This window comes from Galeopterus variegatus, unplaced genomic scaffold (genome assembly GCF_000696425.1).
Source record: "Galeopterus variegatus unplaced genomic scaffold, G_variegatus-3.0.2 Scaffold4798, whole genome shotgun sequence".
Taxonomy (NCBI): Eukaryota; Metazoa; Chordata; class Mammalia; order Dermoptera; family Cynocephalidae; genus Galeopterus; species Galeopterus variegatus.
Genome location: NW_007730909.1, coordinates 108704 through 125808, shown reverse-complemented (window position 1 = coordinate 125808; position 17105 = coordinate 108704). Strand labels below are relative to the sequence as shown.

Genomic DNA, 17105 nt, shown 5'->3' with positions numbered 1-17105 from the left:
GCACCGCGCTCAGCCAGTGAGCGGGAACCGGTCTCCACATGGGATCCGAACCCTCGGTGGGAGCGCCGCCACGCTCCCAAGTGGCACACTCTCCAGTGCACCACCAGGCCGGCCCAAAACTAAATATTTTTGAGATAACTGTAGCATTTATTCTTCATGGCTATGAAGAGTGGCTTTATTTCCCTGAAAAAAAAAAAAAACATAAAACATTTGTAAGTGACAAATATCCTGAAAAAAATTATAAGTAAAAGAACAAAACTCATGTTGTTTTTATTCTTAATTTCTGATGCTTTGCTTTAGAATTTTCACTTTATAAACCACTAATATGGTACTAAAGAACAAATAAACATGAATATCCTTGTTATTCTCCTGCTTCCTAGATGAAATCATAGTATTTTAGCCACTTACTTTTAGTAAAGGAAGTACATATTGCCTGTTGGGTCATGACTTAGGGAATGAAAAAAGTTTTTAAAAGAAGAATTGTAAAGAGAGGAGGATATAAGAAAAGACAAAAGAAAGCGGATGGAAGAGAGATGTTTATCTCTAGTGAAATCCTTGCCTTGTGTTTTGAAATTGTCATATTTCTGTATATATGATAAGTTCCTGAATATTTGCATATAAATTTGTCGTTTTTATTAAACCAGAGAAAATTCCTTTTCAAGGTACTCTTCTGGTATTCCTTTTTTGTAAAATCAAAAAACAAAACAAAATCATCTTTTAGTGTGTTTGCCATGTTTTCTAAAATAAAGTACTACCCTGGATAAATAAGGTTCTCCTGAGTAATTAAGGTCATGGGTTGACACACTTTTTTGTAAAGTTCCAGATAGTAAATATTTTAGGTTTATGGACCATACAGTCAGGTAGTCATCTCTGTTGTCATAGTGAGAAAATGGCCATAGACAGTAACACAGATTAATAAGTTTGACTCTGTTCCTATAAATTTTTATTTCTGGGTCATGACATTTGAATTTCTTATAATCTTTACATGTCACTAAATATTATTCCTTTCATCTTTTTCTAACCATTTACAAATGTGGAAACCATTCTTAGTTCATGAACTGTACAAAAACAGGCAGGGGGCTCTATTTGGCCCATGGTTTATAATCTGATGACCCCTGATCTAAATGGTCCCTGGCAGACTAGGACTTTATAAAAAGCATTTTACCCTGCTTAAAATGAGTATAGGTAGATTATCTAATGTACTGTTTAGATATTGAATTAATGCTTTCCTATATACCTTGGGATGTGTGGAGAGAGTATTATGATCAAATGGGCTGGAGATTCAGGGCTAGGAAATGTTTGATGGAGAGGTTATTTGGGCATGCCTGTATTATAACATCTCTATAACCCACATGGAGACTTTGTTAAAGGTGAGTATGCCTAACATGGCAAGCACTTAGTAAGTACATAAATGAAGGAATATCAGAATAGCTACTTACTCTAGTTTGCCATTTAGTACTTAATGTTTTCAGCAAGTAAGTAGCTATCTGTGATTCTCAATTACATTTTAAAATTCTGGCTTTATTTTACCTGACCATGCCACTAGAAATCTTGTTGTGAAATACTTTAATTGTGATAGGTCTGCTCTTGAGCAGTATGTCGAGAATATGTCAGAGGCACAACTTCATCATTATAAAGCCATATTCTCATAAATCAGAAAGTAAAAAACATTTCTCACTCTAAATGTAGGATAAATTGGATTATTATATGCAAATACACACTATAAATTAAGTCCAAATGGTATCTCATTTTTATTGTTTAATCTTGTACAGAAGTCATAATATTTAATTTCTAAATGCCAAATATTTTTCATTTACTCTGTCACATTTTCTACTACCCCATACATTTAAATACAGTGAATTAAATACAGTGAAATTGTACAAATGTACAACTAAACATATAACATGTAATATCTAAACAAAACTTGTAAAAACATAGGAAAAAAATAGACAAGTTGAAAATTTTGTTAGAAGTATTTGGTATGCCAGATTTACTGTAGCATGTGTCCATAAATTGCTGTTGCATTTGTAATACCTGTTTTTAACATAGGATATTTGGTTGTAATTTATACCAAATATGTGAGAAGCTGTGAGATTTGCCATTTATAGGTTACTTTGTGAATATATTTTTAATGAAAAATTTAATAAAATTTGCTATTAAAAGTCAGTGAAATTCATTTTAGAGACACTTTTTGTAAAGCTTGCTTCTAAGGTATTTTAAAAATACACACGATTTTAGTTTTAGGCTCTAAATTGCTCTTATCGATATAGACCAAAGAAGGCAAATTATGCCCTGTCTGCCAAATCTAGCCTTCCTCTAGTTTGGTTGAAAAAAAAATCAAAAGAAGAGTAATTCATGACACATGAAAATTTATCCAGATTTTCTGTGTCCATAAAGTTTAATTTGAAATACAGTTACACTCATTCATTTATATATTATCTGTGGCTGCTTCCTTGCTACAGTGGCAAAGTTGAGTAGTTACATTAGAGACCATACAGCCCACAAGCCTAAAACATTTACTGTTTGGCACTTTACAGGTAAAACTTAGCCAACCCCTGATCTAAAAACTACTGTTCTCTGTTTCCAAAAGTTATGATTATAAAGCTTTTTTATATCATTGTAAAGTTTTAACACTATAGTATTCCCAGTAAGTTATCTTAAACACTAAACATGTGGAAAAATATTTTAAATTCACATTTGAGTCTTTTGAAAACTGATGTAAAAGGTGGGATAGGGTCCAGATTTTTTGTTCTGAATACAAACAATATAGTGAGATAGACTAATTTTTTAAATACATATATTTGTATACGATATTGCCCGAGAAATATTAGGGATTGCTCTGAGGAAAATATTAAAGAATAGTTAGTTATATTATAAATTTTACCATGGAGTGTAATGAAGTAAGTCCTACTGTATTTCATTTGACTTGTCATGATTGACAGTTAAATTTTTTAAGGTAAAGAAGCTTAGAAATACCTGTAAGACTTTAACTGTCTTTTAAATTTCTTCCTTATAATGGTGACTGTCAATTACAACATAATTAGAGTTATCCTGGACATTTTGTAGTGTCTGTAGGTTCTACATTAGAATTACATGGGATAAGTTATGCACAAGCTTAAAATTGCAGTTTCCATTTTTGGTAATGTTATTTGCTTATTATGCTGTTTAGGCATCTTTTCTTCCATGTAAATTAAAAAATTTTCTAAGACGTTGATGCATTAAAAGCATCTTATCAAAAAACTGTATTTCATAAATTGCAATCACCAATGAATAGCCTATCTTTTTTTTTCCATTTTGCTATTTTTTTTTAATAGTCATGTGGTCAGCCAACGGTTATAATGGATAAATAAGCTTGTCTAAGTATCACAGCTCAAACACAGGTTTCACACTTTTTTCTTTATCTTATTGTATCCAATTTGTGCTTTCTTTCTGATTGTAGACCTTGCTTGCATGTACAAGTTATTTAGTCGTGTGCCAAATGGTTTGAAAACAATGTGTGAGTGTATGAGTTCCTATTTGAGGGAACAAGGTAAAGCCCTTGTTTCTGAGGAAGGAGAAGGAAAGAATCCTGTTGACTATATCCAAGTAAGTGAGCACAAAACATTCTCTTTAAGTTCATGATAAAGTCATTTTAACAACTGCTAAAAAGATCACTTTTACTAAGCTTTGTATTATGTACTTTCAACTTAATTTTCCCAGTGGTAAATTAATATGTATAATTATCCTAAGTACCTTAGAATTTTGCAAGGTGTGCATATGTATATCAGGGAGCCAAACTCAGCTGCTGCTTTTCATTTTATTAACCTCTCAAGTAGTACTATAAATAAATTACACTCCAAGTTGTTCACATTTTAATTTAAATAATCAGCTCTTTCTGTGTATTTTTTAAAGCTAATTATCTCTCTGGTTAATCCATTCAGCCAAGACAGAGGAGAGTGAGGAGAAGCAATGAGGAGGTTCTTTGGTCTGCAATATATTAATCCATATGTGGAAGATAAAATACTTCTCTCATCACTGACATTTTTAATATGGGTTAGATATAGGGTTGAAAGTAATAATGTAGAATCTGTAAGTTTAACACTGAAGACACGTTTATTACCAGCAAAGTTAAGATAAATGTACGTGGTCGAACATGGTATTGTTTATATAAATTATTCTATGATGTATCCTAAATTTTTTTTGTTTTCGTTTGTAAGGGATTATTGGATCTGAAGAGTAGGTTTGATCGCTTCCTCCAGGAATCATTTAATAATGACCGGCTCTTTAAACAAACTATTGCTGGTGACTTTGAGTATTTTCTCAACCTCAACTCCAGGTCTCCCGAATACCTCTCATTATTTATTGATGATAAGCTGAAAAAGGGAGTCAAAGGGGTAAGTAGTAATGCATTTGAAAATACATTAAATTTATTTGTAGGTATAAGATTGTGTATAAAATTAGGAAATCAGATGCAAGATTAGGAAATTTCATAGAAATAAAATAAAGCATAACCCTTTGCTGTGTGCTTAAATGTGTGCTGTGATCTATTAAAAAGTATTGTTTAAAGTATTTAACATGATCAAAAGTACTTTGACGTTCCACGTAATGCATAATTGGCATCAAAAACAAACTAAGCAGCTATAGTTTTGAACAGTTGTCTTTATGACTTTGAGAGTTAAGTGTGCTGTAAATAACAAAAAACTAGAAAATAACTCTCCAGTAATACAGAATGTTGCTTGATCTTACCTGATTCTGGAGGTTATATATCAAACAATTCTTGGATACCAAGAATTGGAAAGCATAGATAGAAGAACAGCTCTTATAAATTAGTTTGAAAGCATATACTAAAACTCAATTTCATGCGTTTATTGTATCTCTGGGACCTTGGAAACTCACTGCAGCATAGAAAGTCAAGTTAAGCATATTTTAATCACGTATGAATTGGTGTTTTTTGACATCATCTTGGATTTTGTGAGACAAAAGGGAAAAGCAACAAATAGCCACAGGTTTTACAGGCAGGAGCTGTAACAACGAAACAAGATAAGTGAGGATGCACCGAGTAGAAAAGACTATTAATTACACATCCTTTTGATCTTCTGTTTTTTAAAATATAAGCTTAATACAGCCTGCCACAGTAGCATCTTACTATTATTTAAAAGATAAGGGCAAGGGGCATTTTTACTGTTTGAGTTATAATAAATTATTCTCATTCTGTTTATAAAATGTAGATTTTGAATGAGCTTAAATGAGAAGATCTGTCTTTCCGTTTAGCAGATAACTGATCTGCTGGTGTCGTTTCTTTAAATGTCATTAGTGACAGCTTACGTATTGTCTGTGAGTACTTAAATTATTTCCCCCATTTAATCTCTTTTTCTGACTGTTTACATGTTAAAACTTTTTTTTTTACTATTTTAAAATTTAAATTATCCTCCCCTTTGAAGGTACATACTGAAAATTTAATAAATAGAATTATTCTGTTGTCATAACCATTATAGAATGTGGGAAGAATCCTGGGCATAGACAAGTTTACTGCATTTCAGTACTCTTCTCTTCACTTTACCCCTGGATTGTGTTATCTTGGGATAGTTACCTGACCTTCGTGTACTTCCATGTTCTCATTCTCATCTGTAAGGTCAGCATAAGTGGGCCTCACATCCTAAGGATAGGTGGGGATGAACTGAGACTATAAAAGTCAGAAATTAGTGTGTTATAAATGTGATGTATAGTTTGCTCCCAAAAGGTGGTATGCTGGAACTTTCATAGCTTTGGTGTCAAGTAGGTGTTTGTTTCGTGAGCCTTTAACAAAGTTCATATCAAAACAAAGAATTTTCTTTTTTTTTCTTTTTTTTTTTTAACTGTTTTTCAACTTAAGTTTAGAGAATTCCGTAAAGAGTCTTAAAAATTTTCTAAGTGATCACATACCACTATACAGTTAAGGTATGTCATAACCATTAACAAACTGAAGGTGTTTCCTTTGGTATTTAAATATGAGATTATCACTTCTTCTGGTCTCAGAGTCCCATCACAAATAAGATATGTGATAATACCTAATTCTGTGGAATAGACATTTATATGTATGTTAAGATATTTTGACTCCATTATAGGCAATTGTATGATTTGCCTCATAAATTACAATGTTTACAGTGGAGAAGGGCTAGATTATCCTAGATTTTTTTTCAGTTTCCTTTTTAGATTGTTTCGGGATTTGAACTTAAATCTATCTAATACATTGATACAATTATATTTTTATATAATTTTTATTTGGTATAATAATTTTCTTCTGTTCATTTTTTTCCCTACAAATCTTACACATATTGAGAGTTAGCAGGATATAACCTAGTGTGAATGAATACTCTGTTGAAACCATCTGTAAGGGATTGTTTCTGGATGGGCTAACTATCCTTTACTATTTTTCTAAGGGTATAAATACCATTTGTATGAAAGTTAAGGCCTTTTTATAAGAAAAATATGGTCTTTACTCTTGACCACCCTATTGCAATTGTTTCATTAAGAAAAAAAGGCCGATTGGTCAACATGGTGATTTCATTGATTCTGTTTGCCTTTGTTGTTTGCTGCTGTTGTAGTTTGTTAATTTTTCATAGTCTTTCATCTTGGTAATTATTCAGATACGTCCTCTACTCTGTGATAGATTTTTGTTTAATAATTTGTTAATAACTATAATAAGTAGTGTACTTACCAAGATTCTGAGTAATTTATCTGCTAATACATTTTCAGCATAGAGGACTTACCAAGATTCTGAGTTGTTTATTGGCTAATACATTTTCAGCTTCCACTTACTGTAAAGCCATTATTTGCATGCAGTTATTGCCCTTTTTATAATAGTTTATGCTAAGGACCTTAAGCTTTGAGTCCCCTAAACCTTAATTTACATTAGAAGGTTTGATGAGAAATGACAGGATAAGCAAAACAAATCTTCAGTTTTCTCAGTTTTTGAACTCTTAAAATATTTCCAATCCTCAAGGAGAAGATTCTCTGTAACTCTTAAGGTTCTTGGCTTATTAAATATACCAAGACAGTGGTTCTTTCATTTACTTTTAGGAGTTATAGAACAAGTACTTTCTTAACATCCTAATAATACCTGTGGTGTATTTTATTTAGACAAATCTTATTTATTGTACTACAAGAAATCTTAAGTATTTGTCCTTTTTTTTTCTGTGTTTTTATTTTTCAAACAGGGCTGGGGCACAAAAGCCACCTTGCCATTATATTTCTATTTATTTATGTTAGCAAATCATATGCTATTCTGATAAACTCTTCTGCCAGGATCATCTTCTGTGCACCTACCTGCCCCTGTCATGTGCTATTTTTGAATTTAAGCTGACTGATTTCAAAATACTACTGAAATGGCTAGGAAGAGGAGACACTAACCACCAGACTAATGGTTTTTTTGGGTTCTCTCCCCCACCCCAATTTAACAATTTATTAAGTGCTTTCTGTGCCAAGCATTGTTCTAAACATTGGGAATATAGCAGAGAATGGAACAGAGAAAAATCCCTGGCTTGATGGAGCTTACATTCTAGTCAGGTAGAAAGAGATGATAAACAAGACAAGTATATACATAGCTGTAGAGCAAATATGTAGCAGGAAAGAGTGGTCAGGGAACACATTATTTAAAAATTGACATTTTGAGGAGAGACTTGAAGGAGATTAGGGACTTTGTCTTTTCATCTTTAAGATTATAGTAGATCCCATGACATGTATAAGGGTTGGACAGATTGACCAAGTTGTGACCCCCCTGCTCCCCAACTTGCAAGTGTACAAACCATTTTCCACCTTTCCTGGTGCATCATCTAAGAGTCTCTGCTATGATCCTCTCTTCTGTGCATCATCTAAGATTTTTAGTTTCAATTTCTGTAAAGTGGAGTAATTGTTTAGTAAGATACATGTGAAGAAATCTGTGTGTGGAATGCTTCTTGATATTTATAAACTCACCCCTTCTTTAAAAATCTATATCCCTGAATCATCCAGGTTAGATAAAAATGGAATAATAGTTTATAAAAGTTGTGAATTTCAATAATGAAGATAACATTTCATCCTTAAGAGTTCCCGTTGATGTGTTTTATTATTTTATTAAAAATTTAATGTTTAAAAGGAAGAAAATACTTAATTGTGACAGTGATGCTAGCATACATTTTGTAGAAGTAGTCATCCATTATAGAAATATTTTTAGAGCACTTGCTGTGTAGCACCGGATCATCTACGGTGTCCTAGGCAGAGCTTGTTATAAGGTGAGCTACATGTTAAAACATGAAAGTTTTGGTAAATGAAATTGAAATGTGGGTGGGGTATTAGAATTATGTCATTTGTATGTTAAGATGTTAAAAATCTTTAAAGTCTGAGATGAAAGATATTATCCTAGAATTTTTTTCTAAAATGATACTGATACGTGACCCCTTGACATTTTATCTTAAAAGCGTAAAAACTAAAACTTTTCCGTTCTCAGTGATACCAGTTAAACTTTATTCACATGCTAAGAATTATCCTTTGATCAGTATTTTTAAGTAAGCATCTTAAGCTGTAATTTTGCTGTTTCCCAAGATAGTTAAAATTTGGAAAACACTGGATAGATCTAACCTTTAAGAACATCTGTTTTATTTATTAGATGTTGGACATTGATCTAACTTCTTTGATAAACCTAACAGTGTCTAGACAGAACAGGTAACAAATCCTAGTTAATTTGGGGGGAATATATTTTTCTGTTTTATTTAGGTATCTTTAGGTGGTGTTGATCTCACAGTCCGGGTGCTCACGACAGGATATTGGCCCACTCAGTCAGCCACACCAAAGTGCAACATCCCACCCGCCCCAAGGCATGCTTTTGAAATATTCAGAAGGTAAACCTAAGTCAGACTTTGTATTTCTAAAACAACTGTCCAAATTTGAAAAAAGTTTGAATATTAGTTGTGTCTCTCATTGAGGATGAATATACTCCTTTTCTCTTTACTTCCTGTGTAAAAGGAGATTTTATTCTTTATACTTTTTATATGTGAGAATGACTAGCATGAAACTCTTTTCAGACGAATATTTTATTAACGTCCGTCAGCATTAGTGCATGGTTAGGAGTATATATTGTACTGTTGATGTCTGCCGCTGGCTCAGGATAAATTGATTATTGGGTCGCTATGGAGAAAGATGGTTTTACAAACAGCAGGGGCTGAGCAGGGAGCTGGGGCAAAGTGTACAGGAGGAATTACTTACCATGCTGCCTTTATCATTTACTATCTAGCTAAGTTGCTTAGGGGTCTCTGTGTCTCTCTCCTGCCCCTTCCACCCCCCATTTCCTCATATGTAAAAAGTTGGAACTGAACTTAATCCCTAAAGTTTCCTTTAACTTATAAAGTCTCTCTTAAACATAAGTTTGTTAAGGGTTGTTAACCTGTGATTTGTAATTTCAAATATGTTAAAGTATTTGATTCTCTAAAACCTGGTTTGATTTGCTGAAGGTTCTACTTAGCCAAACACAGTGGACGACAGCTCACACTCCAGCATCATATGGGTTCTGCAGATCTCAATGCTACCTTTTATGGACCAGTTAAAAAGGTAAATAATTGATAGCTTGAACATATTAAGTAACATCAAATTAGTCTGTAGAATTGATAGGTAATTTTTGTTCCCCTGGGTGATTTATTTATCTCTCTTACTTCTCTCCTTGTCTCAAATATTAAAAAGATTAAAATCTTGGCTTTGATTTATTACTTCAAATTTATTACTTCAAATTTCATTTAAAAATATGAGAACTATACCAGTAGCCTTCCTAAAGGAATAAATACTATTAGGATAATTATACATTTTATTTATGAGATTAGACGTGAGACAGTATTGTATAAAATAGTAAAATGTAAGTTGGTTTGAATGCATACAAAGCTGTGAGCTTCTTTTGAGAATTCTGTCTCCTGTAATCCTTATTTCCGATAAATCAAAATTGAGAAAATTAATACTTGAGATTCATAAGATGTACAAATGTTACTGAAGTCATTTAAACAATTAGTAGTGCACCAATGATTTGCCTTCATTTAAAAAAAAGTAATTGCTCTTTTATTTCTAAAATTGTGAAGTCTAGATTAATAACTTATTTTCATTACTTTGTATGAATTAAATCAGGGTCATTTGCCTTAGAATCAAAAAATAATGAAAGGCTAAAGAAAAATACCTAAGCTGTCATCTAGGCAGCAAATAAATTTTATTTTAGATTTTAATTAGAATCTTAATAGTTTTATATGATGAGTCTATATAAGTTTATATCACCAAAGTTGTTTCTTTAGTGTTGTTGAAAATGTGTGTAAATATTCTAATTTTTATATTTAATTAAATGGGAAATGGTCCTTAACAATTCATTTTTAATTAGAATCTTAATAGTTTTATATGATGAGTCTATATAAGTTTATATCACCAAAGTTGATAATATTGGACAATAATTGAATAATATTGGACACTATTAAGTGTAAGTGGGAAGGTAAAGGAGACTAAAAAACTCAGCTTTTAATTATTGTTTGTTTTTGTTTTAAAGGAGGGGTTTTCTAAATAATCATGTTCTCTCTTGAAGATGTATTAGGCAGATCAGTAGGTTTTTTAAAACATGATGCGTACGTTAATCCTTGAAGACTTAAAGCTCTACTTTGTACCTTTTAAATCATAAAGCAGGAACAGGCTTTGAGAACGTCAGTTCCCCCTCGTGCTATGTTATTTTTTGATATTTTACTGTGATTAGATTACACAAAAAGAACCTAACCCTGTTACTTTTGGTGTTAGTGTAGTGGCAGTGGTGTATCATAAGTCTATTATCATCCCATTAATACTGCTGAAATAATTTTAGCTTTAAATATAGAGAATTGTTTATTACTTGCTCGGATACATTAAAGTGTTCACGATGGGGTAAAAACGGGTACAGTCCTAAATACTCTGTGTATGTGTACACGTATACATAGGTACACACACTTTTAATAGATTTCCTACTAAATCTGTTACTCAACAGATTTAATAAGTTGTGTAGTTTATTTGAAGGGGGATGGAAATTGTAAGACTTATTTCTGAAACAAATTGTTAAAGTTACCAGGAGATAATTATAATCTTGTTTATATTTTTTAAAAAATGACACAGGAAGATGGATCTGAAGTTGGTGTTGGAGGTGCACAAGTAACTGGCTCTAACACACGGAAGCACATATTACAAGTCTCCACTTTCCAGATGACCATATTAATGCTCTTTAATAATAGAGAAAAATACACATTTGAGGTAAGAGTTGTGGTTATATACATTTTAACCAACTGTATTATTTCTCTCACTTGTTGATTGAGTCTTTCTTATTTGAGTAGCCTTTAGAGAGTCTCTTTGAATAATACCTTTAGAGAAAACTGCATCATGGCCATAATGGGCCATTATGGGCTTTGGAACTCTGCAAACATTATTCATTTATTGGGCCATGTGTTATTTTGTTTTTGTTTTAAATCAACTTTATTGAAGTATAATTTTCATGTAATAAAACATACCCCATTATAAGTGCACGGTTTCAGGAGTTTTAAATGTGTGTACCTGTGAAAATTTCCGTGACAATCAAGAGTATTTCCAAAAAATATAGAATATTACCCTCAAAATTTATTTGTATCCCTCTGTGATTTCTTCCCACCACCCTTAGTCCCAGGCAGCCAATGATCTACTTTATATCACTATAGATTAGTTTTGTTGTTTTTAGAAGTTCATATAAATGGAAGTATATGTGTTTTTGTGTCCAGTTTCTTTCATATAGCACAGGGGTTTTGAGATTCACCCGTGTTGTTGTTACACGTATAGTATCAATAGTTCATTTCTTTTTACTTCTGTGTAATATTTTATTGTATGAATGTGCTGCATTTTCTTTATCAGTTCCCCTGTTGATGGGCATTCAGGTTAAGAGATTTGGGCTATTATGAATAGAGTTGTGCATTTAGCTCTTTAAGAAACTGTGTCCCAAAGCAACTGTACCATTTACATTCCTGCCAGCAGTGCAAGAGAGGCCCAGTTGCTACACATCCTCTGCAGTCTTTATGTTAGCCATTTCAGTTGGTGTGTAATTGTGGATTTAATATTTCTCTTCTGGTTGACTAATTATGTTGCATTTTTTTTTTTGTTTGTATGCCACTCACATATCTTCTTTGGTGAAGTGTTTGTTCATATCTTTTTTTTTTTTTTATTAAATTGTAAAAGTTCTTTGTAAGTTCTAGGTACACATCTTTTGTCAGATATATGTGCTGTGAATATTTTTTCATTCTGTCACTTTCCTTTTCACTTGCTTAATGGTGTCTTCTGAAGAGCGGAGTTTTTTAATATTGACAAAATCCGATTAATCACTTCTCCCTTTATAGTTGGAGCTTTTGATGTCCTGATGAGTTATTGCCTACCTTGAAATTGCAAAGGTTATCTTGTATGTTTTCTTTTAAGCAGTTTATAATTTTACCTTTGGGTGTGTGATCGATTTTAAGGGTTTTTTTGTATGGCATGAGGTAAGGATTAAGGTTTATTTTCCCCACATACAGAGTCAGATGTTTATTACATCATCATCTGTTGAAAGCATTATTTTTTTCTCATTGAGTTACCTTGGCACCTTTATAAAAAACATCAGTTGATTATATATGGATGGCTAGGGCCGCCTGTAGCGGTGCTGATTATGTATGGATGGGTCTATTTCTTTGCTGTCTGATCTATTTCTTTGATTGCTGTGTCTATCCTTATGTCAGTTTTGCCCTATCTTGATAGTGTAGTCCAGTTTCTTTTTATACCCACAGCATTTTTTTCTTTAGATTAACAAATTACTGTAATATGCCTACTTTATTTTTTTTCCTTTTTCTTTTTTCGTTAAATCATGATTTGATTACATTAAATTCGGTTATTAATCTTTTTCTGTACCTTTAAAGGGTGTCGGGGTTGAAATGAAGATCATGTGATTCTTAAGTTTAAATTTAAGGTAATGAATGAACATTTCATAAGGTTCTAAAATTACTGCCATATTTATGTTTTCAGATACCCGGGAACATAGGAAGAAAAAAGTGTTGTTAGAAATAAAGAGCAAGAACATTAGATTCTAGGTCTATTTTAATATTCATCTTCATGCTACCATTTGTGAATATAATTAAGAAATTACCATTTTTATGTGATATACTTAAAAGTAAATGTTTTGAATCCTAGGTGTTGTAGTTCAGTGGCTAAGTCAAAATGTTTTTCTTGCATATATTTCCAGGTGGGTTTTACCTAGGGAATAACTTTAATTGTCAAGCACAAGGTATATATGATTGAGTCCCAAGAATATTGATTAAGCAAGCATTGAGCACCTTACTTAGACGTTATAATGCTTTTCAAACAGAGGTAGAACTAAATTGTCTCTAACAGATGGTTTTTTATAGGTATTTTTAATCTGTAGCTCTCACAGGTAATATATTTTATGCAAAATAAGCCACTTGATGAATGCAAAAGTTGGTCTTCAGAGTTCTAATTTATAAAGAACTAGCAAAAATAATGGGGGTAAGCAAAAACGTAAATTCATTTTCCAAAGCCATTACTGGAATTGTTAGAAATTTTAGTGGTTCAAGCTTACTTTCCTCTTTTCCAACCAGCTTGTGATCATTGATGCTAATAAGCATTTATTAGTAGAAGGTAAAATTAAGCAGAAAATTCCTCTAATTTTTCAAATTTTAGCTAAGTCACAACCAAGAAGCCTGAGCACTTGTTTGTGTGTATAGAAAGCCATGCCTGTGGTTCCAGAGCCTTCTGACTACTCACACCTTACCTGGGACATTGTGATAAGCACTTGCAGTTTATCTTTACTTGTACCATATGTTTCTATTCAGTCTGCTGCTTAAGCTCTTTTACGGAAATCATCTCCACAAATTAGAAGATTGGTAATTTTAAAAGAAACTGATCTTTTATCTTTGAATATTCCTTATGAGTTCAGTAAGATGGTACATTAGTTATTTAATGTCACATGTCAAATCTCAAAACTTAGTAACTTTTTTTTTTTTTAAAGATGACTGGTAAGGGGATCTTTTTTTTGTTTTTATTTTTTAGCCCAACCTTTTATTTATTTATTTATTTTCTTTTTCTCTCTCTCTCTCTCTCCCCCCCTTTCTCTCTCCTTTCTTTCTTTTTTCCCTTCCCTTCCCTTCCTTCTTTCCTTATTACAAATATTCATGACATACAAAGCTGATCGTCCCCCCTCCTGCCCATGATGTGGGGCTCAGATTCATATTGGGGGCATACCTTTTGTCCCCTCCCAATTATCCCCTAACCTCCTTCCCCCTCCCCCTCTCCCCTCAACTACAATTTGTAGCCCTAGGAATGTTCCCTCCCTGTGTTGGATCATGGCAGTACTGTGGTCTTTCTTTCCTTCCTTCCTTTCTCTCTTAGCTCCCACATGTGAGTGAGCACATGAGGTATTTATCCCTCTGTGCTTTGCTTTTTTCACTCAACATAAGTTTCTCCAGGTTCATCCATGTTGTTGCAAATGGGAGTATTTCATTCTTTTGTATGGCAGAGTAGTATTCCATAGTGTATATATACACCATAGTTTCCTTATCTAATCATCTATTGATAGACATTTAGGTTGGTTTTGTATCTTGGCTATTGTAAACAGAGCTGCAGTAAACATGGGAGTGCAGGTATCTCTTCGACATATGATTTCCATTCCTCTGGATATATACGCAGAAGAGGGATTGCTGGATCGTAAGGAAGATCTATCTGTAGTTGTTTGAGAAACCTCCAAATTGTTTTCCAAAGTGGTTGTACTAATTTACAGTCCCACCAACAGTGCAGTAGTGTTCCCGTCTCTCCACACCCTTGCCAGCATTTTTTTATTCACTGTCTTTTTGATTATAGCCAGTCTAACTGGAGTGAGGTGGTATCTCATTGTGGTTTGAATTTGCCTTTCCCTGGTGACTTGTGATGTTCTGCATTTTTTCATGTATCTGTTGGCCATTTGTATGTCTTCCTTTGAAAAATGTCTATTCATCTCCTTTGCCCATTTTTTAATTTGGTCATTTATTTTTTTATTGTATAATTGCTTGAGTTCTATGTATATTCTGGATATTAGTCCCTTGTCAGATGCATAGTTGGCAAGAATTTTCTCCCATTCTGTAAGTTGTCTTTTCACTCTGTTGATTGTTTCTTTTGCTGTGCAGAAACTTTTTAGTTTAATATAGTCCCATTTGTTTTTTTTGTTTTTTTTTTCTTTTGCTGCTTGTGCTTTCAGGTTCCTGTTCATAAAGCCTGTTCCCTGACCTAACTGCTGAAGTGTTTCACCTATATTTTCCTTAGTAATTTTACAGTTTTGGGTCTTATACCTAGGTTTTTAATCCATTTTCTTATACCTAGGTTTTTAATCCATTTTGAGTTGATTTTAGTGTATGGTGAGAGACACGTATCTATTTTCATTCTTCCGCATATGGATAACCAGTTTTCCCAGCACCACTTGTTGAAGAGGCGATCTTTTCCCCAATGTAGATTTTTGTTGCCTTTGTCTAATATCAGATGTCTATAAGCCTGAGGAGTGATTTCTGGGTTCTCTATTCTACTCCACTGGTCTGAATGTCTATTTTTATTTTTATTTTTTACCAGTACCATGCTGTTTTGGTTACAACAGCTTTGTAGTATAATTTGAAGTCAAGCAGAGTTATGCCTCTGGCTCTGTTTTTTTTGCTCAGGATTGCTTTGGCTATTTGGGGTCTTTTGTTTTTCCATATGAAAGGTAAGATTGTTTTTTCCATTTCTGTGAAGAATGTCCTTGGTATTTTGATGGGGATTACATTGTATCTGTAGATCGCTTTGGGTAGTATAGACATTTTCACAGTGTTAAATTCTTCCAATCCAAGAGCATGGAATATCTTTCCATCTTTTGTGTCTTCTTTAATTTCTTTCAGAAGTGGTTTGTAATTCTCATTGTAGAAGTCTTTCATCTCCTTGGTTAAATTGATCTCTAGGTATTGTATTTTTTTAGTGACAATTGTAAATATGCTTACTTTATTTCTCTTTCTGTTAATTCATTATTTGAGTATATAAATGCTACTGATTTGGGGGCATTTATTTTGTATCCTGCAACATTACTGAAGTTATTAACTAGCTCTAGGAATTTTTTGATAGAGTTCTTAGGTTTTTCTATATATATTATCATGTCACCTGCAGATAGAGAAAGTTTGACTTCATCTTTTCCAATCTGGATTCCCTTTATTTCTTTCTCTTGCCTGATTGCTGTAGCTAGTACCTCCAGTACTGTGTTGAATAGAAGTGGTGAGAGTGGATATCCTTGTCTTGTTTTTATCCTTAAAGGGAAGGCCTTCATTTTTTCCCCATTCAGAGTAATACTGGTGGTGGGCTTGTCATAAATGGCTTTTATTGTGTTAAGGTATTTTCCTCTATACCTAATTTGTTGAGAGTATCATGAAGGAATGTTGAATTTTGTCAAATGCTTTTTCAGCATCTATTGAAATAATCATATGATCTTTTTCCTTGAGCTTGTTGATGTGACGGATCACATTTATTGACTTTGGTATGTTGAACCATCCTTGCATCCCTGGGATGAATCCCACTTGATCATAGTGTATAATTTTTTTAATATATTGCTGTATTCTAATTACTAATATTTTGTTGAGGATTTTAGCATCTGGGTTCATCAAGGATATTGACCTGTAATTTTCTTTTTTTGTTGTGTCTTTATCTGGTTTTGGTTTCAGAGTTATGTTGGTCTCATAGAATGAGTTTGGGAGAGTAGCGTCTGTTTCAATTGTTTAGAACATTTCACAAGAATTGGTATTAACTCCTCTTTAAAAGTTTGATAGAATTCAGCTGTAAAGCCATTCAGACCCAGACTTTTATTTGTTGGAAGATTGCTAATTACCACTTCAATCTCCTTGCTTGTTATTGGTCTATTCAGGTTTTCTATCTCTTCTTGGTTCAGTCTTGGTAATTTATATGTCTAGAAACTTATCCATATCTCCCAAATCTTCAAATTTGTTGTCATACAGTTGTTTATAATAGTCTCTAATGATTCTTTGTATTTCTGTGGTATCAGTTGTAATGTCTCCCTTTTCATTTCTATTTTTGGTATTTGGGTCTTCTCTTTCAAGAAGATGAAGATTGGGATATCG

At 32.9% G+C, this 17105-nt stretch overlaps 1 protein-coding gene across 1 annotated transcript in view; it reads left to right on the top strand.

The window, feature by feature from the left end:
- Positions 1–17105, top strand: part of CUL3 (cullin 3) — a gene marked incomplete at its 5' end in the record, with an annotated part of 80033 nt that overhangs the window by 46674 nt on the left and 16254 nt on the right. Inside the window, 5 exons of the mRNA XM_008588383.1 lie at positions 3440–3585; positions 4197–4373; positions 8710–8834; positions 9444–9540; positions 11098–11232. Of these exons, the coding sequence (XP_008586605.1) occupies positions 3440–3585; positions 4197–4373; positions 8710–8834; positions 9444–9540; positions 11098–11232 (680 nt within the window). The remainder of the gene's footprint in view (positions 1–3439; positions 3586–4196; positions 4374–8709; positions 8835–9443; positions 9541–11097; positions 11233–17105) is intronic.